Source organism: Lagopus muta, chromosome 11, assembly GCF_023343835.1.
Source record: "Lagopus muta isolate bLagMut1 chromosome 11, bLagMut1 primary, whole genome shotgun sequence".
Lineage (NCBI taxonomy): Eukaryota > Metazoa > Chordata > Aves > Galliformes > Phasianidae > Lagopus > Lagopus muta.
The window spans coordinates 18,793,942-18,821,913 of NC_064443.1; the positions used below are offsets into that span (position 1 = coordinate 18,793,942).

The window sequence follows — 27,972 nt, forward strand, 5'->3', positions numbered from 1 at the left end:
GCCCTCGGCTCTGCCCATTCGCCCCCGTTTCTGCCCATCCATCCCCAGCTCCGCACGTCCCCGGCGCTGCCCGTCCATCGCCGGACCGCGCTCCTCCACCTGTAGCCCCGCCAGGCCGAACCGCCGGAGCTGCCGCGGACGCACCGCCCCCACGCCCGGCCCCGGCTCGGCCGCATCCTGCGCAGCGGCGGCCCCGGGGCGGGGCGGCGGAGGGGGCGGGGGGCGGAGAGGCCCCGGCCACCATTTAAAGCGGCAGCGGCGCGGCGCGGCTCCCTTGTGCCGAGCTGCCGCGGAGCGCGGCGGAGGCAGCGGCGGGCGGGAGCGGCCCGAGCCCCGCATCCCGCCCCGAGCCCCGCGTGGCGCCCCGGCGGGCGGATGAAGGCGCAGGGGGGCGCGGGGCAGCGCCCGGGGACGACCGGCAGCACCATGCTCCGCCTGGGCAGGCTGCTGCGGCTCCTGACACTGGTGAAGTTGCCCTGCTGCCTGCTGGAGTTCCTGCTCTCCGAGGCGGCCCTGGGGCAGGAGATGTACGCGCCGCACTCCATCCGGCTGGAGGGGGACATCACGCTGGGGGGGCTCTTCCCTGTCCACGCCAAAGGTCCCCCGGGCGTGCCCTGCGGGGACATTAAGAAAGAGAACGGCATCCACAGGCTGGAAGCGATGCTCTACGCCCTGGACCAGATCAACAGCGATCCGGAGCTGCTGCCCAATGTCACGCTGGGCGCTCGCATCCTGGACACCTGCTCCCGAGACACCTACGCGCTGGAGCAGTCGCTCACCTTCGTGCAGGCGCTCATCCAGAAGGACACCTCCGACGTGAGGTGCACCAACGGGGAGCCGCCCGTCTTCGTCAAGCCGGAGAAAGTAGTTGGAGTGATCGGGGCGTCGGGAAGTTCCGTGTCTATTATGGTGGCCAACATCCTCCGGCTCTTCCAGGTAGGGCTGCGCGGCGCCGGGTAGCGGAGGGCCGAACGAGCCGTGCCGAACCGAGCCGTGCAGAGCCGCGCGGCGGAGGCGAACTCTGCCGGCGCCCCTCAGGTGCTTCGTTCGCTTCCCCTCCGGAGCCTCTCGTTTCCCTCCAAGCCGCCCCCGCTATGCCAGCATCCTCCCCCGTCTCCCTTCTTTACGGAGCATGGCACTTTCTGGATTTATCGCCCCATTTGCAAGAAGCAATCCGTGAAGGGAAAGGAGGAGAGGAAAAAATAAAAGCGGTGATTGAGATGGGTTTGCGTTAGGGAGAAATATGGCTCGGCGGCGGGGTACGGCCGGGCCGGGGACCGGGGGGAGGCTTCGTCCCCCACCCCCAGGGGATCCGCCGTTTCTGGGCGCTGCGCAGCGCGGGGACAGCGGCAGCACCGCCACCAGATGCATCGCGAGCGGCGGAGTTTCTCGCTTCCTATCCTCCGCCTTCGCACGCGGAAGGTGCTGGTGGGGTTATTTTTATTATTTTGTATGGGGTTTTTTTTTTTTTTTCTTTTTGCAGCGGGCGGAGATATCCCCCGCTTTTCCAGATTGGAAACTTGTGGAGGTTTTCCCGACAGAGCCCATCTGGTGTCAGCAGCCACCGCCGCTTCGCGTCCCCATCCCCGGGGCCAGGGCAGCCGCCCGGCGCGGTGCGGAACCTGCCCGGTCGCTCTGGTCTCGGTACTGTCCGTTCTTCCCAGAGAGCACGAAGGACGCGGTTCTGTTTTCCTCGCTCTCCTCCCCCGCCCGGCAGACTGCGGTGCGCTGAATCCCCGGCAATTTGCGCGGCCGTACCGGCGCTGGGATGCTGTCTCCGGAGGCTGCTGTTTGCGCGGCGCTCCTTTTGCTCCGCACTTCTCGCATTGCCGACAGCCCTCCGTGGGCTGCGGTCCCGCTTCCCCCGAACCGGGGCCGAAGTTGTGCTGGAGGATGGCTCAGTGGGCCGGCAGCTGTCGGTACCGAGCCGCAGCCACGGCGAATCCTGGGCGCTGAGATCCCGCTGGGAAGGGAAGCCCGGGCGCTCCGAGCCCTCCTGTAACACCACGGTACCTGCGAGATCTGTTGATGTTACATAAGGGAGTTTGCAGAAAATGAGGCATTTGAGCAGTTTCTGCACGTAGCGATATTTATATATCTCTAAACATTTTAACATATTGTGACTAAGCATCTGTTCCAAATTGCTCTTTATTCAAATCATCCAGAATGCAGGAACTGGTGCACGCTGAGAGATCACTCTGACTATGTATCTGCAGATTGGTTCTGCCTGCTTTAAGCACATTTTCTGTGTGCTAGAACTGCTAGAACTCTCATCTTTGTCATTCTTCAAAGCACAGTTCAGAGCACGTCCCAGCCAGGGAGAAATAATAAGAATTTTGAGGTAGGAGCAGGAGAGGACCTGTTAAGCGACAGAGTGCAGCTGTGTGGGGAGTGAGAAGCAACGAGGTACTGGAAAGATACACAGCAACAAACTTATTAACCTGCACACTTGCTAAAATGCATTTGCTTCTGCTTCCCGTGTGGCTCTCGTAGGTCCCTGCAGCATTTGCTGACCCTGTGGTGAGGGGGTGGGGGCTCCCAGACATTTGGTTTTGTGCATAGGCTGCCTTTTCCCCAGTGTCTCCTTCCATCTGTGGAGGCTTCTGCAAAGAGACATTACTGGTGGTTGCATTTCTCTGACAGTGTTTTGGAAGAGAACCGAAGTACTCACGCTGTACCTCAATGTGTGGGGAAAGAAATGGATATAACCCACGCAGAGCACAGCGGGGTTTCCTCAGGCAGCTACTGATGCTTATGGGCTTTCTCTGCAGGAGGGGTAGGGCTTGGGCCATTCCTCTTGCTCTCTGCATATGGAATTGCAGCAGCCATGCGTGCAGCTCACCCCTCTGTCCCTGATACAGCACAGAGCTCTTGGGAGCATCTCCAGCCAATGCCAACAGGTGCAGCAGCAGGGAAAGCTATAGTGAGGTCCTCTGACTTGAATTCATCTGTGCCGTTACTGTTTGAAGCTTTGTGGAAGCTTTTGTTTGGTAAAAAAGAAGAAAAAAAAACCAAACATGCAAAGACATGTCGGTTTATTCTGTGTGATCAAAGGACAAGTCCTGCTTGCATCTCTTGGAGCTGAGTGGCACTCGCAGCGGAAGCAGCTGGGATGGGCTGGGGCAGGGCTCTGCCTGGAGCCTGGGGAAGGGCTGAGCCCCATGAGGGATGCTGCTCCCCGGCTGTGGCTGTGTGATGGAGCAGGTCGCTGCTCTGTGGGGCACAGGGGATGTGCAGGTCGTTCCGTGACAGGTGCAGGTGCTGCCAGGGAGGGCAGTGTGCCTCCAAAGGCCAAGCGCATGAGGATTTCTCTTCCACAATTACAGCTGATGAGAGATGCAGCCGTGCACAGGATTTAAAGGAAGATGTCTTTCAGCTGGAATTCGAGGTCTGGTTTTGCCGTCGGTTTTGTGTGGACCTCAAGTAAGATGCTTTAGTTTAGATGTTTGGGAGCATCTCACCAGCAGCCCTGATCCTGCTGGGAGCATCCCGTGCTGCTCTGAAGGCAGCAGCCTGGGCCTGACAGTGACTCGCTGTGAAAGGGATGGAGATGGGGGTGCCTCCAGCTGAATGCTTTGCTTTTAGCACCTCGTTGTTATTTCATTTCCTCCTCTCAGAAGTGGGGTGGGGAGACCACGTTCCCATCCAGCCCCGGGCAGCGTTGCTGGGCGCCTCAGCCGTGGGCTGGAACCATCACGGTCCTCACTCTGCCTTGCTGAAGGCTGTGGGCTTCTGTGCAAGAAGTTGCATTTCCTTTGCTGCGTGGAAGGTGATGCCTCGTCATAGATTTTTCTAGGACGCTGCAGAATGTCGTCTGGGAATGTTTGTTAAGCTGCAAATTTGGGGAAGAGGGCTGCGTCATCTCTGCCAGGGTGCAGCATGGATGCAACAGGAGGAGCGATGCGTGCAGCAGAGCATGGAGATAAAGGCATAAATACTGAAGTGTGTCAAGTAGGGTGACTTCTTCACATTACAATTCTGTGAGAGCATGAGATAAGCAGTGTGCAGATTGTAAATTAAATATCTGCTCTAAAAATAAGACAAACAGTTTGGGAAGCTCTTTCTAAACGCACCGGAGATTTCAAGGCAATGCGTTTCTTAGGCTGCTGGTTTCGCATTGTAAAAGAATAAATTGTTACTTTACAGTGTCACAGGTTTCCCAGTGAATTCAACTCCATGAAATTCAGTAACTATGCTGAAACAATGCCAGATGTATCATATCTTCTATGAGTTAAACCATGAAGTGTGGAGAGAATCAGCACACCGATTTCTTTTCTTTTTTATACTGGAAAACTCATCTTTGGATGCCCTTAGAACTGCAGACTTCTCATTATGGGCTTTAATAATGAACTAATTACTGCTCCAGGTTTCTGTCCTCGGCGGATGTAGTTTTAAATAGTCAATCAGCAGCTGTTCTTCATCTGAATGCCTTTTGCTTTACATCAGTGATGGTTCCTGTGGCCCATAAGACACATTACTGTGCCCCTTCAGGAAACAGTTTAGAAAACAGAGTGGGATGAAGGTGTACGACTAGATTGGGAGTGTAAATTGAAACTCCTTTATATCCCCTGGGTGCTTTTACTGTATTTCCTTCTGCGGGTGCCTCAGTACTAAGTGAGAAGGATGAAAGTTGCAGTGCCTGCTTTCTGCTGCAGACACAGGAGAAATGAGATTATTTAGAAAGGAATACAGCTTACAAGCACGGCTCTGAGCTGGGCACCTCTTTCCCTAGAAGGGGGTTGTGCCTTTCCCAGTGAAACCCAAAGGTGGATCCTGCTGGGGCACTGGGGCTGCCTGTGTGGCTGGGCTGCAACTGGATCACAGCTGGCCTCAGGGACTCGCGTGGGGCATTTCAGTGGCCACCAGGTCCTGCTCTGGTGGGCCAGCATTGCCAAGGGAGGATTGTGAGAGCCATGTGAGAACTGCTTCGGAGTGTGTCTTTGTGTCATTTCCAGATGATTTTAATCTGATCAGCTTCTACAGTCTCCTTCACTCCACAAGAAGAGTTTTCTTGCTCTCCCCATCGCTTGGTTCAAGCTTCCCACTCGCATCACGTGTGCTCAGATGTTGGTGTCTGCGTAGGACCTGGGTACAACCCCAAAGGCCCCAGCAGAGCCCCTCCTGCTGGGCTAAAGGAGCTCATTCCTGGGGCAGGGTTAATTTCCTGCACGGTACCCCATGGGGCTCCTGAGTTCTCACTGGGAGGAACTCAGCATGCCATGGCGTTGTTTTTCTCTAGTGCTAATGATAGGCCTTGAACTCATTGCCAATTCATTGCTGTTTCTCCTAACTTTCAGTAAGATGCTGCTGGTTTTAGTGAATGGAGTGATGATGCAATTTTTAAAAGATTGAGGAGAACTATTTTTTGTGGTTACTCTGAGTGAATTTCAAGGAAAGCTGAAAATAGGAGAGGGTAAACTTTCAAAAAAAATTAAAAGGCTTCTGTGTTTCTTGGCAAGCTCTAATTTCCTTCAATCTCAAGTATTGGTGCTTGTTGCTACTGATGCACCTAATACCTGCCAGCAAGCTGGTCCATGCAGTTTTATTGTTACCTAAATAATTGGCTACATTTAACAGATGTGAAGTCTTATTTGCTCTGTGTAATTCAAAAGTGCTGGAAAATCTATGTGTCAAGAGCAACTTTTCTTCCATGTGGAGTTTCTAGTGGTATGTTGGAGGCATTATGAATGTATTACGCTGTATTCTGTAGGTAAAAATCATATTCCTGACAAGGCAAAGTTCAGCATTAGCAATAATCTCAGCTCTTAATCCCGCTTCAGGTGCTGCTCCATAGGATTCTGGTAGAAGGGAATGCGAGGAGGCAGCTGGAAGCAGAGTGGTGCTGCCAGGGGATGGACGCTTCTCCATGCCAAGAGGTGTAAGGATGAGTTTGCTCATGTGAGCACAGGGTCAGCAGGCAGCTGGGCTGGTGCAGGGGCAGCCTGGTCGGTGAGGGTCGGTAAGGTTGCAATGCATGCAGCAAGTGCCTTTGTGTGATTCCCTGTTCGCTCTTTGAAATGAAGGAAGGTGACCTCTTTGGAATGAGAAATGGAGGGATCATTTCAAGGCATTCTTTTTTTATGAAAGAAATATTGATCTGGTTTCGAGTCTCATAATCCTAATACTGTAAAACTATGTGTACTCTATTCTACATTTTATTTTATTAAATGAGTTTTGCTTGGAGGCGTTAAAGCCACCTCATGCAATATTCTGCATCATAATGTCAGATGTTGTTACTTCTATTTATAGTGATACGCAAATTAATCTCAATGAGTGACAATGATGACTGTCCCAGACATAGGACTATGGTGAATTTTATCATAATATTGGAAGATATGAAGCATGTAATTAAAGCTGTTTGAGAGCGTGGTATCCAATATAGTTGGGTCATTAGCGTGGTGGAATGGGCATCCAGGCAGAGAGAATTCTGAAGAAAAACAAGTATTTCTCAAAGCCTTCCATGCTACTGATGATTCACGAAGTCCTGAAAACCCTTCAGCTAAGGGCAATAGAACTATTATGATTAATTGCCAGTAGGAGGGGCAGTCAAGCATGACCACATTAAAACATGGCAGCCCCGGCCCCTGGCAGTGGTCATTCATGCACAGACACCACGCAGGCTCTTTCATGGACTGAAGCTTGCTGGAGGAGCTCTCCTACCTGCACAGCTCGAGCTTCTACCAGATGGCTGTACTGCTCTGAGAAGAGCAGATGACACCAATGGACATCGGGCACAGTCTGAATACTTTTCTCTTGCTGTGCCCCCATGTCTCAGGGCTGTCACGTGAATGCCTCTCTTATGGCATGGCCAGGGCTCAGACAAAGTGTGCACCCAGGCTGGGTGCAGGGCGCTGCAGTGGGGTGAGGGTGATGGTCACCTTCACCTGGGTCTGTCCCTTTCTGAGGGTTGGACACGTCCACTCACACCACCTGCCTGCTGCTGTTACAGCTCCAGCAGCACTGCCCGGTGTCCCTGTAATGCCGTTTAGTTCCTATTGAGATAAGTGATGCTTTTGCTGTGTCATTTGAGATGTTCGGGGAGGCATTAGCATGCTGTACGGATGTGTGCGTTGAGAAGCTGATATCCTTGTATTCTTTGCTGACATGGAAATGCAAGCCAGGACCGCACTTCAGTGTTTTTAAATGAACTCGGGGAGCGTGCCAAAGGCCTGTGAGGTGCCTCTCATTAGAGATCACCATTCTCTGCCTGAGAGCATGGCAGGCACTCAGAGTGCCTGGCCTCAGTCTGGATAGAAAAGCAGGCCTGGGAGACCTTCATTTGGGGGCCTTGAGCTGCACGGCATGGATACAACCTCACATGTAGGGCACGTCAGACAGCTCTGGATTTGGTAAAAGGAGAATCTGACCCACTGGGGGAGGAAGGCTACAGCAGTGTTGGGAGTTATAAGGTTTCTGTTCATTTTAATGGTTAACCTGTATGAACCTGTTTGTTTATGTAGGTGTTATATAAATATAGAATCATAGAATGGCTTGGGTTGGAAGGGACACCAAGGATGAAAAAGTTCCAAGCCCCTGCCACAGGCAGGGCCACCAACCTCCAGATCTGGTACTAGACCACATACCTATGTGTATATGTCATCTTGTAAACACACATATTGTATACATATATACACACATATTGTATATATACACACATATTGTATATATATATAAATATTATCTATTTATTGCTTTTTAGACATTTTGTAGGTACCAGTGAGCCATTTGTCAGAGCACTGCTTGGGGATGGAGCTGGGTGGAACAGTGAGTCCCAGTGCCAGGCTGTGTTGGGGCAGGTTGGATGGAGCGTGCCTGTGCTTCCATTCCTGCTGCTGCAGGTGCATTGCTGAGCTGCTCAGCTCTTGGCTGTGCCCATCTCACACTGTTACAGTGCCAGGGCTTAGAAGAATCATGGGTGTGGGGTTTGTAGAGGAAGGGTGTGCTCTGGTAACACAGAACCACCTCAAAGGCATTGAGCAGCACAGGCAGCAGTTTGCACTCAGTTTTCCGCCCAGCCTGGAGGTGACAGGAGATGAGCGTAACCCATGATGGGCATGGGAAGTTCCAAGGTCAGCAAGAAGCTGGGGCAGGAGGAGATGCCCTGCGGGGAGGCTGCTGGCTGGGGGCAGTCTGAAGCCTGAGGTCTGGCCCAGCCTTGCTGAAGCTGCCTAACTGTTTTCAGTTCAAAAGCAAGATAGCCTGGACTTGGCTTTGGTGTGGTCCCTTTGCTCCACTCCATGCTGCTGATATGCCCTTAGATCTTGCTTTCACTGTTTTACAACTGTTTTTGCCTTTTCGCTTGTGGGTATAACAACTGCTGACAAAGCCAAAGCCTTAAGCTGCAGATCTGCACTGAAAAATGACTGTGATCCAGGTTCTCCTTGCGTGGCTCGATACAACCCCTACCTCTGCTTCCTTTGTCAGATTGCACACCTGTATTGCTGTAGGCACGAGGAATGTGACTGTGGTATCACAGAGACTTTCCGGGGCTAGATGGAAAAGTCATCTTGCTGTTCATAAACTAAATTTCAGATGGGGAAGATACGGTGTAAAAGTGACTATATACATCCCCATATGCGATATTTATAGCGGCCGTTTATTACTATCATACACAACAGACCTAATCCTAACCTTTCTTAGAAGAGTGCCAATAAATAAATGGGACTATAAATCTGAAGATTGCTTCTCTTAGCACATGCTTCTCTTAGCACAGTTTTCCAGCATTTTCTCTGGAGAGTCCATCCAGCACTGGCAGATGTCAGTGGGATGGCAGCTGGATGAAAGCCCATCTAATTCCTTGGGGCATCTTCAAGCTTCTCTTTGCCCTGGTTCCAGGAGGCCTCCTAAAACAAGAATAATCAGAGACCAACCTATAATATCAAAGCCAGTGACTAAGAAACAGGTGTTTTTGTCCTAAATAGGTGGCTTTTATCTTCTGTGCTGGAAATTTCCTTGGTTTTGTTTTGACTGCACTCTCGCAGCAGGCGATGAGGCTTAAGTGCAACATAAGATGCAGTCGGTATCCTTCTGAAGCAAGATTTCTGCTTTTCTTCTTTGTTGGAAGTTAGGTACCAGAAACTAGACTTTGTGAGTGCTTTGGTGAGAGATTTCTCCTTGAGCTTAACAGTCAGCTGGGACCTGGGAAATGCCTCTGTCTGATTCAGGCTCATCTAAAGCCTAAACCACTGATGGTCCAGATGAGTGCTGGAGGCTGTTCTCACTTCTGTGTCATTCCAGTGGTGCTTTTCCAGTTTCTAAACGAGAACAACAAACAACAACCAAACAAAAACTCTGCAAGGCATTTGCTTCCTCAGCAGCTTTTGTGGAAAGAACTGACAAATTTGCAGAGGAAGAAAATAGGAAATTGAGAATTTATTATTCTGGCTCTCCAAGTTCTGGAGATGAATCTCAGGAAACCTTTGTGCCTGTATTATCTGAGAGGGAAGTGCTTGGGTTCATGCCTTGCCAGCTTGTTTTCTCTGCTGCCATTTTAGCAGTCATGTAGAGCAGTATTCTGCAAGCTCTTATGCAGAAGACTTTCTAATAAATTTATTATTTCATAAATATTTTAATAACAGTAATTATGCATTCATCAGAACGGAGATTTGTTTCAATGTTATTAAATTCAGCCTCGTAATTATATGCATGGTATTTTTACACGCAGCACAATCGGAGTGCAATTCCTTTGTAGATGTATTGCAGTGCCTGGTGACTGGCAGAGTTCATATCTTTGCAGAATTTTCATCCATAGCCCTTGGCTCGTTCAGTATACCAGAACCAACAGGACAGCAGCAGGTTCTCTTCCATGAAAATAGAGTTTGTCTTAAGAGCTGCAGCGGGTTTCTATTTCCAGCAACAACAGCAAATGACCTCGTTAAAAGAAGATCACAGATAAAATGCAAATTGAGATACAGAGGCACAGTTGGTGCAGGGTGGTCGGGGCTGTGGCAGAAAAGGGCCAGCTGCAGGGGCTGTGTGCTGGCGGGGCTGCTCAGCCTGCCTGCTTTGCTTGATATTTATTCCCTTTGGGAATGGGTACGTTCCCCAGGCCTGTGATCATTGGGACATCAGATTTCCTTACACAGTTGTTTCTCTTGGGAAATCCATAGTGGAGGGGTGAGCAAGATGGGTTAACACAGGGACTGGCTCGATGGGTGGCTGAATGCTCATCAGCTCTCTTGGTGCCTTGAATGTAACGGCAGGGTGTAAGAACGTGGATGGCGTGACATGACCATCGTCACTAGCGGTGCTGGTGCTCTGCAGCTATGGAGAAAAGACAGAGTGCCCAATCATTTCCCATGCTGACCCCACTGAGATGGAGTCCCACGAGGAAGGGATCCAAATCCCGTTCAGTAACATGTGGTAGGAATAAGTCAAAAACTAAAGGGAAGCTGTCAACTCAGATTTGGCTGGAAGTCATAATCTTCATATAAATAAAATCCAGAACTGATAGAGATGTTTTTGTAATTTCTAAACAAGGTAATTTTGCTGGAGTATTTGAGTGCACAGAAGTGATATTGACAATAAAAATTAATTAAATGACTTCTCGCAGTTTTTCTGTCTGAAAACAGTACAGAGAATGTCAGAGCATTAGCAACATGCAGGGAATTGTCTTTGTACCGTGCCTGTGTCTTTGGCATAGGGAATGCTTTCCAGATCAGGAAGGTACGCTCCTGTGCTTCGATTCCCCAGCAGCTCCAGCAAACTGGGAGCTCTGCACCTGTTCCAGTACTTGCAAACACTTCCTTTAGTACAGTGTTGGTGTCACAGCTATAGAGATTTGTGGACTGAACACGCCGTTCTTCAGGCTGACACAAAAAATTAATTTTCAGTCTGCCTCCACAACTGTGATGGCATCTCAGTCCTGGAGGAGTCATGCCTGGTTCTCACTTTACTCCCAAAGGGAAGTAGGTGGGGATGGAGAGGCGGCCCCAAGTGCTCCACTCCTTCTGCACCCAGGGCTGCCCTGGCTGAGAGGGGGCTGTGGGGCTGCAGGGGGCTGGAGGCTGCTGCAAGGTCCCTTCCATCCTCAGGGATGCTTTTGGTGAGATGGTAAGCTGGAGGGCCTGAAGTCCATGAAGCAGTGAAAGGAATCTTTACAGTTTTTCTCGCTGTCGGTAAATGCATTTTGTTGGAGAATCAAGTTGTTATTAAAAAAAAGGCCTCCAAGTCTTATGCTTATTTTCTCAGAAAGAATCTTCTTATATTTCAGAAGAAAATAAATACCTCCACACACAAAAGCGCCAAGGAGTGGGGCCGATAACCCTTCTGTAACGTCCTGCTTGAGACGAGCAAAGCACCCACTGCTCTTTAAGAAATCCATCTGTTAGGGAGATGATAATCACCTACTAAAACGTGCATTCCATTGCAGTGCTTATGATAAGAGCATGTACTGAAATGAAGCCTGCAGTTGTCTCTGAGCTGCGCGGTGCTGTAACGCCGTGCTTGGTTGTGTGCAGCGCCTGCCTTGATGGTTGCCCTCAACTGCTGACCCACAGCCAGGCAGAGGGAGAGCCCCAACACAGCTGGCATCAGCTGGGAAGCTCTCCTGGTGGCAGCACACACATCGGGCAGCAGGGAAATGCTGCAGCAGCCAGCCAGCCGTGTTCTGTGAGCTATGCAAGCAAGTCCTGCGAGTTTCTCAAACGTATCAGCTGTTCTGTGGGGGCAAACCAGCTCTTTTGTGGTACCTTGATGCAGTGCATTATTACATACATCTTCATGTGATGTTTTAGTTATGCATACTGCTTTGTTTTTTCCTTTTGCCAGTTTTTTTTTACTACTATTTTTTAATGTCTTTTTATTTAGTGATAAATATGTGTTTCTACCTCTTCCCTCCCTCCACTGTTCTTTTCTCAGCTCCTAAGCAGTCTGGGAAATTGCTCTGACAGCTGATCTTAATCTCCAGAGTGAATTTGAGATAAGATGGTGTTGGGTTTAGAAAAGGAAGTTTTTTCTTATGCCATTATAAAGGTATGGTTGAGCCAGCAAAATGAGCAAAGTGTGCTCTTTGTCTTTCCCACTGTTTTCGTGGAGAGTGTTAAGTCTTGTCGCTTAGATTATAATAAATACGGCACACATTAAAAATAACAAAAAATAATGAGGTTTAGTTTAAACACACAGCTAGGAGAAAATATCTTTCTCAATTGAATTGTGTTTGTACTCTCTGTGAACCTTTTTTGCCATATTTTCTTGACGTAGTTTTTTGAATGTGTCCCCTGAAGATGAATCAAGACCATCAGATATTTAACGAAATCAATTACTGGGGAGGTGTGCCGAGCCCTCCAGGGTGGCTTGTGGTGCTGTGAGGCATGTGAGGTGCTATGGGGGCTGGGATGGAGGGACTGCACTACGTGTAGGGGCAGTCTGACACTTTCTACAGTCTGTGTTTGCAGGGTCAGTTCCTCACTTTGTTTTGGGATGCTGTGCCCTCCTGTCCCAGGGGTGTTTTCTCCCAGCCCATGATGTTCCCCTGGGACACGGGGACAGGAGGTGACACAGGACCTCTGCTCAGAGCCCACAGACGGCTGAGTGCAGCCCTCAAGGAGGTGTCTGTGCTCAGCGGGATGCTTATCGCAGGGAAGGGACGCGTTCAGACCAAACGGCAGCCTGACACTGCACAGGGCAAAATACTCATCTAAGATAAAGCAATTTTAAAAATAGAAGCCAGGGAGAAAATGGACTTGAAGGTACATAGCACTCAGATGGAATTGGTCCTAATGGCCCTGAGCTGTGCTCAGATGGAGGTTGCGAGTAGGGCCAGGGCAGAAACCTGAAGGAGGGAGAAGAGCTGCTGCTCAGACATGACTCCCTGTGTCCAATTTATTTTTATTTTAATTTAGGCAGAGAACTGCCCCAGCTTCAGCTTTTCCTTGTTCAGTTTAGGACTTGCTGCTGCTCCAGGAGGCAATGGGGAAAGGAGTGCGGGGCTTGGCTGCTCTGCAGGGCTTTGTTATTTGCTGGGAAATCACATCATGTGAAGTCTGCTGGGCCGAGATAACATCTGATTTCAGGAGGTAGTACACGACCTGGCTTCTGCATCTGGCAGATGAGCTTGCTTGGTGTCAGCCCAGGAAAGATGGAGATGTGATTTGATCTCCTCCCGCGTGCCGCCGTGCCTACAGACCTGCTGCCCCTCCGAGAGACCCGCAGCCCCCAGCCCCGTGTGTCCTCCCACTCAGCACAGGGAAGCTCTTGCTGAGGTTATTGTCAGAACAGCAAGGAAACTGAAGGCTTTAAAAAAATAAAGTTTGCTCGTTCTGCCCTCCTTCCCAGCGCTCACACAAATGAAGTGCAATGTTTGCAGTCGCTGTCATTGCTTTAGCAGCCAGCAAAGCAGAATAGGTGCTGGACCCCTTGGCAGATGCAAGGCCTGTGAAATTCTTCACCTTCTTTGTAAAGGAACGCTGCTCATATTCGTGTGAGGCAGCAGTGATCTAAGAAAAATATTTGGAAGACGTTATTTGTTTATTTTTGACCTGTAGAACAGACATCACCATAGAAGTCAGGGGGCAGCTCACTACAGGTTGTGAGCTGTGCATAAAACCCTTCAGCGTGAGTCTGAAGTCCGCATGCTGAGGAAGCTGTCCCACGAGGTTTTGACCTCTCCTGGGGCTCCTGACAGCCAGCATCATACTGCAAGTATAGACATTATCATAATGAAAGCATGTAAACAGCACCGTCTCTTCATCTGGAGGGAAGCTGTCAGCAGAGCTTGCCATTACCTCAGGATTCTGCTCATGTCCTTCCAGAGGCGAACACGAAATCTGTTCATAAAAACCAACTCAGCATTTTCCTCCCCAGCTTTGGAGAGGAAGGAGCCTGCTGATGATCTGACAAAATGAAGCATCTTCTCACTGAAGGAAGTCCTGCTCACTTTGAACACAGATGTGTCTCTCGCTGCCAGGATGGCTAATTTATAAGCATCTCCTTGCTTGGGAATCCCAGGTGATCTGGAGAATAATGGGAACAGATCTATGCGTGCTGGGAATCCAGCATTAAGGGCAGTGCTGCCTTCTGGCAATAGCTTTTGGGTACTGATGGGGCGGACCCTAAGGGGAAGAAAATATAGGCTAGCATTTTTTTTCAGCCTTACCTCTCTGTTAAAATGAAACTCTCAGATTAATTAGTTGCTTTTGTATCTCCAAATGAGTTTTTAAACTCACACTTTGTTGACAAGAACATGCTGCTGGGGAGTTGTGATCCCAGCTTTGCTGGCAAAGTGTCTGACCAGGGGCACCTGAGAGGTCCTGAGGGATAGGAGCAGTGCACCGGATGCAGCAGGCTGGCTAGGTAGAAGGAGAAATGATGTGGTTGCAGGTAGAAGGAGAAGAAAAAGATGTAAGCTCCCTGCTCAGTCAGCAAAGACTCCAGATTGTTTGAAACAAAACTTGCAGGCATCAGCCTTCCCGAGAGGCTCAAAAACTGCGTGGAGCTTTGGCCAGTAGTTTTAATGAAAGCCGAGGTTGTGGCAGGAGCTCATGGCTACCATGAGTATAAAGCAATGCAGATGTGATGGCGGCTGCAGGAGGATTTCAGCGCTGTGAGATGTGCAGGACATTTCTCAAGGCTTTTTCCAGTAGAGCAAAGAACCTAAAAGAGCCTAAGCTTGAAACAAACAGGTGTTTGTAAGCAGCTGTTCAATATTGATTCGGGTGATAGTGGAGCTCTGCCAAGCGAAGGTAGGCATGTTAAAATACAGAGGTCTTGTGCTCTCCAATGTAGAAGTGCTCACTACTACCAAACAGTGTTGAAATGTGATTTGAATCACGCATGGTAAGAAGTGAGAATCACGGGGTGCATTGACTGGAACTCGTCATTCACACATCTCGTGTCAGTGCCCCGTGGCACAGCCGTGTCACCTGCTGCCAGGGTGCTTGTGCACTTCTTCACTGTCTCATTTGTCCCCAGTGGATTCATCTGGCCCTTCTGGTGGTTCTGTTGGCATCCCACGTGCTTGAGCCTCTTTGAATAGCTGACATCCTCTCGGTGCATTAAATCCCCTCTGGCATTGTAATGAAAAGGTATTGATGAAAAAAGTTGGAAGATTTAGAATTGAATCGAGGCAGAGTGGAACCAACCTTAATTAAAGCGTGTTACTGTTTCTTCTGTGACAGTTTATCTGCTCTTAATTAACGTTGTTGGAACTACAGTATAGATGTGTGATTATAGACCTACTTAAAAAAGCAGCGAGATGGTGAATAGCTGTCATGATCCCACAAAGGTATGAGAAAAAAGGCACTTACCAATATTGCTGTGTCCTCAGCACCACAGGATCCAAATGAGATGACTGCTGGCTGCAGCTGACCTATCTGTCTCTGCATTAAATGGAAATTGAACTGAGCAGCCTAGTGAATCTTTTTCAATGTTGCCAGTTTTTATTGACTCCTGTAATTGTCCTAATGAGACACTGAATTTAAGTTGTCTCGCCTCTCCCATCCCACCCACTATTTTTTCTGTAGCTTTTCTCAAAGTCTGTTTTGTCCATGGACCATTCACGTTCACAGTTCTTTACATTAACAGTTTTTAAACGTCAGTTCTTCGGTGTCTTTTTTTTTTTTTAATGTTCTCTAGGGAATGATTCTTCAAACAGGGAAATTGTATGTTTCATTATCAAAAAGGTTTCGGGCTTTATCAGAGTCTTTTTGTTACAGTTGTCATGGAGGTTTTTATTATTATTGTTAAATTGAATAATGGGGAGGAACCTGTTCTTAAGTCTTTGAACAAGAACTAAAATTTAAATGGAGATAAATCTACTCCGTTTGTGAAAGTGGCTTTCTGAGGTTAACTGCATTTAGTTTCCATCACTGGAAGAGCACAAAAGCATTAGTTTGTATCAATCAGATATCAAGGCTTTTTGCAACGGTAATAAGGGAGGATCGAACCCAACTGCAGTCAGTGCTGGAGTACCTGGTAGGCGTCGAGCAGCACTGCTGTCTCTTGTTAACCAGCCGCCGTCCTCTCTTAAGCTCTGCGAGGCTGCTGGCAGGGGTGATGTCTTTCAATAGAGGCATGGGGAGAGAAGCTTCAAAAAGGGCTGGAGGTGGCTTTTCCTTTGTAGGAGGTACGGAACGCTTCCTTTGTTCAGTAGAGGAGGTGAAGCCTGGCCCTGTGTCTGGGGGCTGTGATGAGGACAGCCTGCCCTGTCCTGTGCTCAGAAAGTGGCTGTGCTGGAGATGGGTGCTAGCTGCCGTTCTGCATGGGGTTCGTGTTATTCAGACGTCTCTGGGATGGGAGCAGCTCCCGATTTCTTGGAGCCAGGACAAAACGTGAGTAAGTAATACAGAGATGAAAGGCCTGTGTGTGGATCTGAGCTGGTTCGTGCAGCTGGGAGTACCTGCAGCCAAAAGCTGCTGGGGGCAGGGCAGGTAACCTCTTCAAAATGGGGTCAGATCAGCAGGTCGCCTTGAAATAGTTTTGACTAAGAAAATACGTAAAGAACCGATTTGAAAGTGCGAATGTAAATCTGTGTTTCAGCATATTTGGCTACCCCAGGCTTTAGGGAGCTCCCAGTTCAGAGACAGCATGCAATGTAAATACTTTATATAATGTCTACTGTGACCATCATACTCATCATGCCTATGACGTGCATCCTTTTTTTTCCTTGGGATGCTGAAATTCATCGACAATCAGGACTCTCCCGAGTCCCCCAGGATTGTTTTGCTGTTACACTGTGGGGTCTTCCCTTATAATTACCACGGTAAGGCAAATGGCAGCAGGCATTTAAAATGGTGCGTTTAAATACTGACCTTTTTCAAAGGCTTTGATGAAAGATGTGAAAAACTGGAATTCATTATAATATTTCTAATTTCCTGACATGAAAATAGGAAAGACTTTCTCAATGCGTGTCTTCTCAAACAGTCATCATCAAAAGTCCTACTTTGACAAAGGTCCCTCGACTCTATGCATGCCAATGAACTTAACCATTGAATTCATAAATCTCTGCTAATACATGATCTACAAAAGGAAAGGATTTCTTTCTGTGTATACATTGCTGTCATATAATTCATTACCGTGGTGTAAATGCCTGAACGAGTTTGGTCTAAAGGTGCATAAATACGTTTAAATGGTTTTAAAATCAGGACTATTAAAACAACTATATAAAATCCCCAAGAGCATTTTGGGGCAAAATTAAATTCAGAACACGCTGAATGTAAAAGATGCTGTAGCATTTGTGTGCATGTGTGCGTGTACATAAAAAACCTTTCAAAGTTGGCATCCTTTGTTTATCACTGAATGTTGAAAGGAAACACAAAAATAAATCCTCCAGCAATTTCTCAGACCATGGGGAAGGTAAGCAAGAGCATCGGGATGCTGTTTACTCCTGATGAGGAGAGGCAGAATTCTGGTTTGGTGCCAGCCTGTTTGGCTTTCTGTGGGTGGGGTTTCTGAGGACTCAGAAGGCCCCAACCCAAGCCATTCTTCAAGGCTTTGTTGAAATGTACAGAGAGACGTTCCCTGCTCTGAAGATTTTACTATCTAAGCAGAAAAAAACAAAGGCTTCGGAGGCAAGATGTATTATCTCCCTGCTGCAGATGGAGAACTGAGAGGCATAACAGATGAAGTAAATTGGCTCTGATGGTGTAAGGCAGCCTGTGAGAGCTGTGCAGTGAACTTGGTCAGTGCACGCTGCAGAACTGTCCTTCCCATGCAGACAGTGGCATCTCTCCCACCGTGGGGTGGGAGATCCTCTGCTTTCTCACATCCCTGCAGTCCTGCACAGCTTCCACAGCTCCCATCTGCACTGCTGGCAGCTCAGGCAAAAGCTCCCGATGAAGCAATGAAAGGTTGCACCTCATCTTTACTTCCCCAAAGTGACAAGGTTTCCTTTCGCCAGGCAGAAGAACACATTGACCAGGTAATAAATATTGATGCTCCGTTAGAGGCTAGCTCATAAACACCTGTTTCCACTGTTAAATTTGGATGCAAAATACAGGGGTGGAAATGTTGAAGGAGCTTATAGTGGAAAGGCAAATCAGGGCTTGTTCCACTGATTGAACACCTGGTGGAGGGCAGGGGCAGCCCAGGGGAACTCAGGTGCATGCAATGTACTGAGTGATGAGGAGGTGGGGCCAGGATCCACCCCTTGCCGGACCTCATTTAAGGGCTGGCAGTGGGGGGAAGGGGATCTTGTTGGAGATCCCTGTGTAGCTGAGACCTTCCAAAGGTAAGCAGCTTCTTTGCTTTATTTCTGTGCTTATAGCTGTTGTGTTTGAGTGGATCTTTGCTTGCTGTAGCCTGGGATTTGGTGCTCTTCTCTTGCTGCTGTGCTTTCCATGGTGTTACAGAGCTGAAAGCTACCGGATGGTTCTTTTAAGAAAGAAGAGAGGAGCCCTGGCCTGGGGCAGCAGTGCTGTGTGTGCTGGCTGGGGAGATGTGCGCAGGTGGGACTAATAGGGGAAAGTGAGAAGTGGGGGAGAGGTGGCTGAGGAGTGGTGGGGGTCTCCAGGAGGACAACAGGGAGCTTTGTGGAGAGAGGATGTGGTTTTGGAGGAGCGTGGATCATCCAAATAGTGAGGAAACTGCTTCTGGCACAACGCACCTGTTTCAGAAGTACTGAGATGCCTTGCTTTTTGGGAGGTGTTTTTCTTTGGGAACTCCAGAAGGCATCTTGGTGAGTACAGTCTTTTAGCTTTTCTATCCAGTGAGATTTCTGTGCTGTTAGAGCAAGAGCTTGGAAGTTCCCAGGTGGGATTCCTGCCTCATCATGGTGTGTGTGTGCTACTCTCCCTGCACAGGGAGAAGACTGTGGATTCCATTTGGTGTTTGTTCACCTTTTTGAAAGCTGAAATGTAATTTTGCTAGAGGCTTGCTACAAATGGGAGCTTTAGCATCGGTGAATCTTCTTTGCAGGATAAATCTCCCAGCTCTCCACAAAAGTGCATGTGCTGGGGCTTTTTTAATGGGGTGTGAAGTGGTCCTTGTGTACCTTGGGGAAGTTTAGACTTGAGAGGGAGAACAGCTGTGCTTTAGAGCTTGTGCTGTGAACTTTCCAGAAAGAATGACTTTGAATGCACTCCTCATAATGCAGATCTGTTTCGAAGAAGGCTGTATTTTAAATTTGGTTTTTGTGTGGGCAAATATGAATTACTTTACTTGATCAAACGTCTTTGCAGTCGCCCATAAATAAGGTAGAATGACTTGAAATTACAATTGGTCAAAAATGATGTGCTGAGGCTTTGCCTACAAGGAGGCCATGGAGTTAGGAGTCCTATCAGGTTATGGATTTCTTACTCAACCACAAAAAGCCTTTCTCTTCCAAAAATTCTTTTCATAATAATACCTTTGTTTTCTACAAATGATGCTGTAATTCAGATAAATCTGTGCTCATTGAGAAGGACAAGGTTGAGTTGTCTGACTCGTGCAACTATGCCTGGAGGGGAGGGCTGGGCTGGAACACTGGAGAGCACAGGGACTTGCAGCTTTGTGGCTTCCAGGGATTTTGGTCTTCAGAAAGAGTCTGGCTCAAATTCTGCTGAAAGCCAATAATGTTTGCTTAAGAAATAGTATTGTGATTTTTTTTTTTTTTTTTTTTTTTTGAGCAAGCTGTTTAGGGAAGAGGCTTTGAGATGCTGGTGTCAGCCAGCTGAGTGGTGTGTGTTGGACTGGCAGTGCTCAATGACTGCAGGTGAATGTGACATGCCAGAGTTTTTGAGCTGTTCTGCTAGCAATTGCTGGCTGCCTTAAGAAAGCACTTAGCAGTGCATTGCCTTTAGGAATGAATTATCCAAATCTTGTTGCAAATCTGCTCCCTGTTGGAAGGGCTGGTTTCCAGGTTGCCTGTGATAGCCACGGAGGTGCTGGTACCGGGAGGCACCTCCAGGTCCCCTCAGCTCTTCCTCTGCTCCTGGTGACTGCTTTCCTCCGGGGGCTGCAGTGGGGGCATGGAGCCCTTCTGATGAGACCAAGTATCTGCAGCTTTAAGCAGATTATGGAACGTTGGCTGTGAAGCTGGAGTTTGATAAATGGGTCAAACTTATTCAAGCTGAGGGAGCTAACGCTGCCGTATCCCTGCTAAGAGAGCCCTGCATTGCTGGCGTTTAACCTACATGTTAGTGGTGTTCAGACAGATGCACCAAAATTAACGTGATCTGTTTGACCTACATAGTTATACAGGCGGGAAACAATAAGAAATAAACAAGAAGATGAGACCGCATTAAAGCAAATCCTATTTTTGGCCTATTTTTCTGCCTCGTGAATGCGAACATAGAAATCAAAGGGATATACTTAAAAGCATTTTAAATAACCATCCATGTCCTCAGCTGGTGGAGCAAGAAGAGGCCCCTTGTTGTGCAGTGAGAAGATTTGAGGTGATTTCTGCATGCAGGACAGTATACTGAGGAGCAGGAGCTTGCAGACCATGGTTGTGCCCATAGGACAGGGCATCCTGCTGGCTTGTGCTCTGCCACAGGTGTGTGCCTCCAGCTGGCTTGTAGGGAGCAGCTGCCAGCACTGGGGCTCCTGTGCCTTCTTAGCCCTGTTCTAAAGCAGTGGGTGATAGAGAAGGTGGTAGCATGATTTGTTATTTCCCGATGTCTGTAGTGTCTGGTATACCCATTCCACTTCTTCCAAAGGAAGGAAGCTGGAAACCTAATTTCACAATTGCAGCTTTGTTCATGCCCTGCTCCCTAGGAGATGCCAACACTGCCAGACCCTGTGGGATGTCTGCCCACCTGGTGTTCCCCATTCCTCCCTGCTCTTCTCCTCTTGGGCTCTTCAGCCCTGCTGTCAGCATTCAGTTGTGCATCCCATAGCCAGACCTCTGCTGTTTTCTCCTCCTCCCCAGCAGTCCATTTCAATAAGGAAGGATTACTGAAAAGTGGTCTCTGAGGGGCATCTGTTTATCCACTTTGAGGAGGGTGGGTGAATGTCTCCCAGAGACCCCTGGCAGTTTCCTCTGTGCACCGATAACCCACTGCAGGATCCTGCAAATCTCCCAGGTTTCAAAGCTAACAGCACCAGTGTAAAATTATACCATTAGGTATCAATGATCATAAATCATCACAAGATGCTGTTCTGATTAGTTGAGTTCCTGCTGGGTCTTTCTGTCTGGCAATATAACCATGTGAGGATCTATTAAAATAAAATGGGTTGGATATCCTATCTTTCCTGTTTGTTTTTTGAGACCTGTGTTTGGCCTTTATGCAGAAGGCTCCTTCCTTCTTTGGTTTGGTTTAGTTTGCTTGGCAGTGAAATAACCCTGATTTGGACTTATTATGAGTAAGTGTTCATGCAGAAGGCTGAGTTCAGGTGTTCATTTCTGAATTCCCAGATTAAGTGTCTGAATTACCTTTTTTGCCATGTAAGCCAGTCTCAGATCTCCTTCTTGCCTCTTGGATTACAGCAGAAGAATTGCTGAAATGTGCTTTTTTTTTCTTTTTTTAACTTTACAAAACAGCACGAATGTCTTGGAATACGAAAGAAAGAGGTGAAGGAGAAAAGTGGGAGGTTCTCATCTTTTCATGGAGCTGCTTTCCCATGTCTAGTGGAAGCAGTGATAAATACACAATATTTTCCAACCAATTTCAGGGTCATTTCTCCAATTGCTTTTGAAGATGACTAGGCACAATTTAATCTGTTTTCACAGATACACAAATCACAAATTATGGTTTTCCCGAAGCCAGTCTGGGCACTGCTCCCAGCTCCCCCACATTCTGTGCCCACACTGTGCCACAGCCCTGCAGCAGTGCTGCCTGCTGGGCTGCTCCTGCTCATCCCAAACCTTCTTGTCACACTCCTTTCTACCAGTGTGACAGAAGTAAGATACATCACACAACTCCTCCGTTACTTCTGAAGCTTGTTTTCTTTACTGTGAAATGGGAAGAATGGTGAGTGGATGCTCCACCTGCTCTGCACACTTGAAGCAATGAAATGAAGTAATGAAAAGCTGTGCTTTGGAATGGGGACTGCTTTTCTCCAATTGTTTTCTTTTTTTTTAAATCATGTCCACCTCTAGAGCAGGTGCTGTGCTCAGAGGCAGCTCCAAGGCAGCAGTTTGGTTCACTTTGGTAAAAGTGCAACTGTTTTTCAATAGGAAGCATTTAGAATGGGATGTGCCTCAGTAATGGAGGTGATGCTGGCACTTCTGGCTATCCAGGCTTAGCAGCCGACTTGCAGCAATGCCCGCTGCCCCCCCAGCACTGCAGGGCCCTGCAGAGAGCACCCTGCGCTGCTCACTGCCTGCCCTCTTCCTCCCACTGCTCTGCGGCTGAACAGCCAGTGCCATCCAGCTGCTGTGTTGTGTGAGCTTCAGCAACATCTGCTGCTTTGGCAGCCTCCTCAGACAGTTGTGTCAATGAGTTTTGAACAGATTGGCCTTCACAATGGCTGATTTAATCTATTGGGCACTATTTTTCTCTCTGACTCATCTTTGAATAACTTTGTACCAGTCTGATTCGACTGGAAGCCCTTGTGCAGTCTGTGTAAACAAGTCTGCTTGTAGCAGGACAGGGCACAGAGCTAAGAAATATGCTGCTGCTTCACACCTTGCTACATAAATTGTTGCAATTCCTTGATTATGTGTCCATTCAAGGAAAAGTAATTTCTAAGACAAATGTTTTTCTGTGATTAAAAAGGAACAAACAGATCTTAAAAAAAAAAAAAAACAAAAAAAAACAACCAAACAAACACCAAAACATCAAACCCTCGGGTTCTTTTGTTATAGAGCATTGATAATGCAATACGATTTGGAAGGCATGGCTTCAGTGTTCTGCAGACTTCAGTGATTGATGGCAGTGCTGCTGGGCACTGGGGGAGATGGAGGGTGGGCCTGAGCTGTGAAAAGAAGGGGTTTGGGCTCCTTGGCTTGGGTCTGGCTGTTCCAGCCCATTACAGTCTTTACTTTGCACCAGTACTTACAGTTATTCTGCACTGAAGCTGCTCCAGGTGAATCAGACTTGTAGGAAAGTGGTGGTATGCTCTTTGCTGCATAGCACTGCTTCTGTGTGCCCTGCAGTTGCCTGAATGGGATGGGGAAAATGGCTGAGGAATGAACTCTAGGCTGGTGCATACATTTGACTGAAAGCAATGATTTGGGTCAGACCCCTCGGTCTGAAGTGAATGGCAGTGTCATCCAGGTAACTGGGGGCAGAATATGGTGGGGAATATTGCAAATGAACCGTCTGAATGAGGGAGGGCACGTGAATGAAGGTGCAGCAGGCACCTAAGACCTTGAACAGGAGGCTGGTGTTGGTTGCAGTTCCTCCTGCCCTTGTCCTGGAGGGCACTTTGAGTTTCCCTTCAGGAGGACTTAGCACCTGGCTCCTCTTTGGTTCAGCTCCCATCCAGGCAGCTTTGCTTTTCAGAGAAGCTGCGACTCCTGTGAGCTGCTTCTGTGGGCGATGCACAGAATCACAGCTAAGCTGTTTCTTTCCTGAGCTACACAGGAAGGTGGAGTTCAGCCAGTTTTGTGATGCATCCCCGTTCTGTACATCCCATGAGATTTATGTCAAAAGACTTATTGGTGGAATCTGCTGCTTTACAAGCTTTATGCTGCTCAACAGGTCGGACTAGATAAATGTAATATCTCCTGAAACTCTGTCTCTTCTGCCCTTAATCTTTACAGTCCTGTTTTTCATGGTCTCTGACACTTCTATATGGTGAATCCATTTCTGGGAGTTAATACGCTTGTTTAATATGGCGAAGGTGAGGATTTGTGCTGTCGGATATGATGTCACAGGAGCACAACTGGATGCATTTTCCATCTCTCATACTAATGTTGGAGTGTTTGGTTTCACAGCCACATAAGATTAAGAGCTGTCTCAGTAATATCCTTTAATTCTTTCACGTTATCCAGCCTGTGCTGCTGTTGTATGGATGCTGACTGATTTGCATGTTGTCTGAAGGAAAGAAGCTGCAGACCATGATCTGCCAGTATTCATGAATGTGTACATGTTGACTTTATTTTTCTTCCCTCTTTCCCATTTGTGTAGATGACTTTAAAAAAAAAATTAGGATGTGTGTTTTATTTACTGCAAATATAAATATAAATCCCTGTCAGCAACAGTGTAATCCAGCAGTGATCTCTCTCAGATGGAAACAAATAATAGATGTTGTGAGTACAGCACAGGATTGATGGTGTCATCCTTACAGGCAGCTTAGATGAAAGGAGTTCTGTGTTGGCTGTGCAGATCAGCATTGGAGTGGCACCAGAAGGAGTAGATGAAGAGCTGCTCAGCTCCGGTGCTGCCTGCTGTGTGGGCCTGATCTGCTTCACTGCAGTGCTCCTCTGCACATAACACCCTGGCTGGCCTCTTCAGCCAGCAGCAGTGAGCTCAGGCTGATGGAGCAGCTCCTCCAGACAGCTGCTGCTCCAGCACATCAGTTCCTGCAGCCCCATCCTGCCATGGCCACAAGCACTACCTGTGGCTTTCTTATCTGCAGTGCATGTGGATGCAGCCCCAGCCATGCTCCCTGCATCTGCAGCCAGGATGGTGCTCTGCTCTCTGCAGCTCACTCTCAGACAGGAGCCGGGTCCCAGGCTGCTTTCCTGATGAAAGAATTTAATCATGCCTGTGTCTGACAGAGTGATTGGTGCGGGTTTTGGCTGGAGGAAGATCTGTCGTTGACTTGGGATCCAGCTTGTGCCTGCTGCATTTATTAATGTGTCTCAGCACAATATAAATTACTCTGTTTTGTTTAAAATCTTGCTTATGGTTGAAAAACAAATGATATAGCTTAAAATGTACATGTGGCTTGCTCCCCTGATGATGCTTCAAGGAAATTAATCTGAAGAACAATGAAAAATACTTGAGGAAAAGGAAGTGCATCCCAAAGCGCATCTTAATGAGCCTTTCTGAAGCACAGAAAACAAAAATGAAACTCCACCCTCTCCTCTTTCTACAAGAAAAGCAACATCAAAGAAGAGGAGGAATTGTCAACACAATTACAGGCAGTGCGGGAAGAGTGATGTGGTCTGGGGCTGGAGCTGTGGGTTTGTGTTGGCATCGGGGTCCTGCTGGGTGCCTGTGTGTGCACAGCTCTGCTCTCCCCTGCACCGTTTGGGCATCTTAAACTGCTGAGTCTGTGAGATAAGTTTAGGAAGAGAAGTCCTGGTGTGTGCAGTGAGGATTAATCCATTCATTACAGGAAGGCCCCACCGTGCCTGACCTGAAGTCCTTGCCAGGCGCTGTCCTCTATGGCCAGCAGACAGAAATGAGCTGTTATTTTGGGCAGGAGCAGGGTGTGCTGCAAAAGAAATCAAAGTGAGCGTAGCAAAGCACAGAGCTCCTGAGTACCGAGATCTGGGTTAATGCATTTACCAGTGTTGGCTTTGTACTGCATTGGAAACTTTTGGCTTTCTCTGCTGCAGCACCAGGGGATCCTTCAGGGCTGTGAGCCTGAGACAAAGACTGGACCAGTGGGCAGCCAAACAGGAATGCATGAGCTGGGAATGGCTCTTGGCTGTGCCTGGCTCTGCTGGGACTGGGAGGCTGCTGTCCCAGCCTCCTTTTGTTGGGCACTGTGTGTGTGTGCTGTTTGAGCTGATGGTAGGACACCTGGCATTCCTCCCTGCAGATGCTGTGGGTTGCTTTGGGCAAGCATCAGAATGGCAAAATGGGCAGTGCAGGGTGACAGCAAGATCCTGTCTGTGTCCCGAAGGCCCTGGCAAGGTCCTGAACCAGCCAAACTCTGGGTAGGAGATTGACCCAAAATGCCTTGAAAAGCATAAATAGTATGGAGCACAAAGCAGTGCTGTGTTCTGCCACCCATTGTACGCATTGGTGGAAGTAATCCTCCTGCAGTCAGTGGGATTATTTGTGGAGTTAGCTGCTGTTTGTAGTAAATAAGTTATGAAATCTGGCCTGATGTTATCAAAGAGGATATTTCCAAGTCATATTTATAGACTCACAAGTGTTATGTGAATGAACGTGTTGGCTGGCTGCTCCCAGCTCCGTGAGCTTCTACCACTGCAGGGGTGAGTGCAGGGCAGAGAACTACACAGAGAATTTGCAGGGAAATTAAGATTTGTTAACAGAGGGGTGATTTCTCACCAAGCTGACATTCATACTTTAGAAATGTGCTACTAATGCTGTGATTGAAATGTCCCTCAGGTTAAAACAAAAAAAACTGACTTGAATGGGGCCAAAATTACATGGCCAGACTTGCTTTGCTTGCTGTGTTTCCACAGTGCCCAGCAGCAGTTGCCCTTATTTCTGTGGTGTTCTGCCTCCTCCACTCTTGTACAGACAATCCTGGCCACAGCCTGCATGGCAATGTCTCTACCTACAGGTGTTACAGCGTTGTTCCACAGGTGCTTCCCTCAAAGCAGTGCAATTAGACCCAGCCAGATGGCTGGGAGGCAGATTGCAAACTGAGCAACTGAGGTGGTTTCTGCTGGACAAACCTAGAGTAAAACATTGTGAAGCCTGGTGACTTTGAGTGAGGCTGTCACATCAGAGGTAGTAATATTTCTACTCTCAGTCCCGCTTCTGCCTGCAAAATAGAGATGTGTGTGCATCCTCATCTGTCAGCTGACAGCTCCTTGCTTATGGAAACAGTGACGGTTTGACATCAGTCCACCTAAATTTCCTTAGTGGCCAGGCTGGAAGCCTCCAGCATTGCTCATCATTCCCCCCCTCTGTCATCTTCATCTTGCTTTCAATTAGACTGTTACTAAATGTCACCTCAGGATATTGAAAGTTTACCAAACTGGACATCACATGAGATAGCAAGCATCAGTGTTAATTCTAAATGTGATATGGTTTTGGAAAAGCAATGAAAGAGCTGTGCACAGGAGCAGCTGTAATTGTAGGCATCTATGCACACGCACATGTAGTGTTTCTATAGCGTAATCCTATGGTTTTTCCTTTCAAGACTGTGAAAATGGATGCAGTTATTTTTAGGCTTGGGTGGGCTTTGCACTCAGCCTATAGGCGTTACACAGTGCTTGTGTATTGCAGTCTGCCAATGTGCAGAGGAAAAATGGGGTTGCAGGCCACCAGACCACCCTGAGACAGCTGAAGGAAAGCGATGCTGGCAATTAAGCCGCTTACTGGCAAAAGGCTGAAGCGTAGTGGAGAACTGAATGGCTGTGGGAAAAATGAAAGTTAATGGAAAGTAATTTGGCAACGTAATCTGGAGGTTGGCATAAATCCGAGTGGATAATCATTTGATTTCAGCTGCTTTTGTGTACTTAGTCATTCGGATGCCCTGCAGAAAGTCACACCATGCTCTGCTGGTGGAGCAGCCCGTGCCCCACAGCTCTGCAGGGCTGCCAGGGGTCCTATTGCTTGCCAAGGGGCAAGTTGAGGCTTGGCCCAAGTCACACTGCCACCGGCAGCAACTTGATGTGCAGGGAGATTTGATTATTTTTTATCATCATCTTGCTGTAACAACTTTGATTTTACGCAGTCTGAGTCCGTATCCATATCTCCTCCCCCTCATCTCTATTCCCAGCACAGTTTGTTAGAGCCACTGTGACAGGTAGACAGGCATCATCTCTGTCCCTGTGAGTGGTATCCCCGTTATGGTAATGAGAGAAGTCTGACCCGGCACTCAGCATTTCTGCACATGACACCAACTTAATGAAACCAGCAGCTATTTCTGGGCCTTCTCAATATGCTAAGCTCCCTCTCAGTAATGAAATTACTGGGGGGGCACTCGGTTTGCCCTCTCTCCCAGTTCCTGTTCTAAAGCATATTGCCCTGGAGCATGGCTACGCCACCATGGAATGGTGCTGCCCTGAAACACTTGTTTGTGGAGATGTCCTGGTACAGGGCAAGGGCTGTGTTGTAGGGCTGGGGACCTGCTGTAGTTCTCTCGGTCCCTTGCCCCACACTGAGGTGCTTGTCTGACCTGTAGAGAAGCACCGGCAAGGGATGCTGGTGGTGAAGAAAAATATCACGACTGCATATACCCTTCAGAAAGGGTGGTCAGGCACTGGAATGGATGCCCAGGGAGGTGGTGGAGTCACCGACCCTGGGGGTGTTCAAGGAAAGACTGGATGTTGTGTTGAGGGACATGGTTTAGTGG

At 48.2% G+C, this 27,972-nt stretch overlaps 1 protein-coding gene across 6 annotated transcripts in view; it reads left to right on the forward strand.

Moving 5' to 3' along the window:
- The first annotated feature begins 339 nt into the window (after window positions 1-339).
- Window positions 340-27,972, forward strand: part of GRM7 (glutamate metabotropic receptor 7) — a 223,279-nt gene continuing 195,646 nt past the window's right edge. For 2 of the 6 annotated variants that reach the window (XM_048957323.1, XM_048957324.1), the window contains exon 1: window positions 340-936. In XM_048957323.1, coding sequence (XP_048813280.1) covers window positions 376-936 — 561 coding nt within the window. In that variant the 5' untranslated portion in view covers window positions 340-375. Of the gene's footprint in view, window positions 937-18,119; window positions 18,167-27,972 lie in introns of those variants that run through there. The other 4 variants (XM_048957321.1, XM_048957322.1, XM_048957326.1 and 1 more) reach the window with 3 other exon arrangements.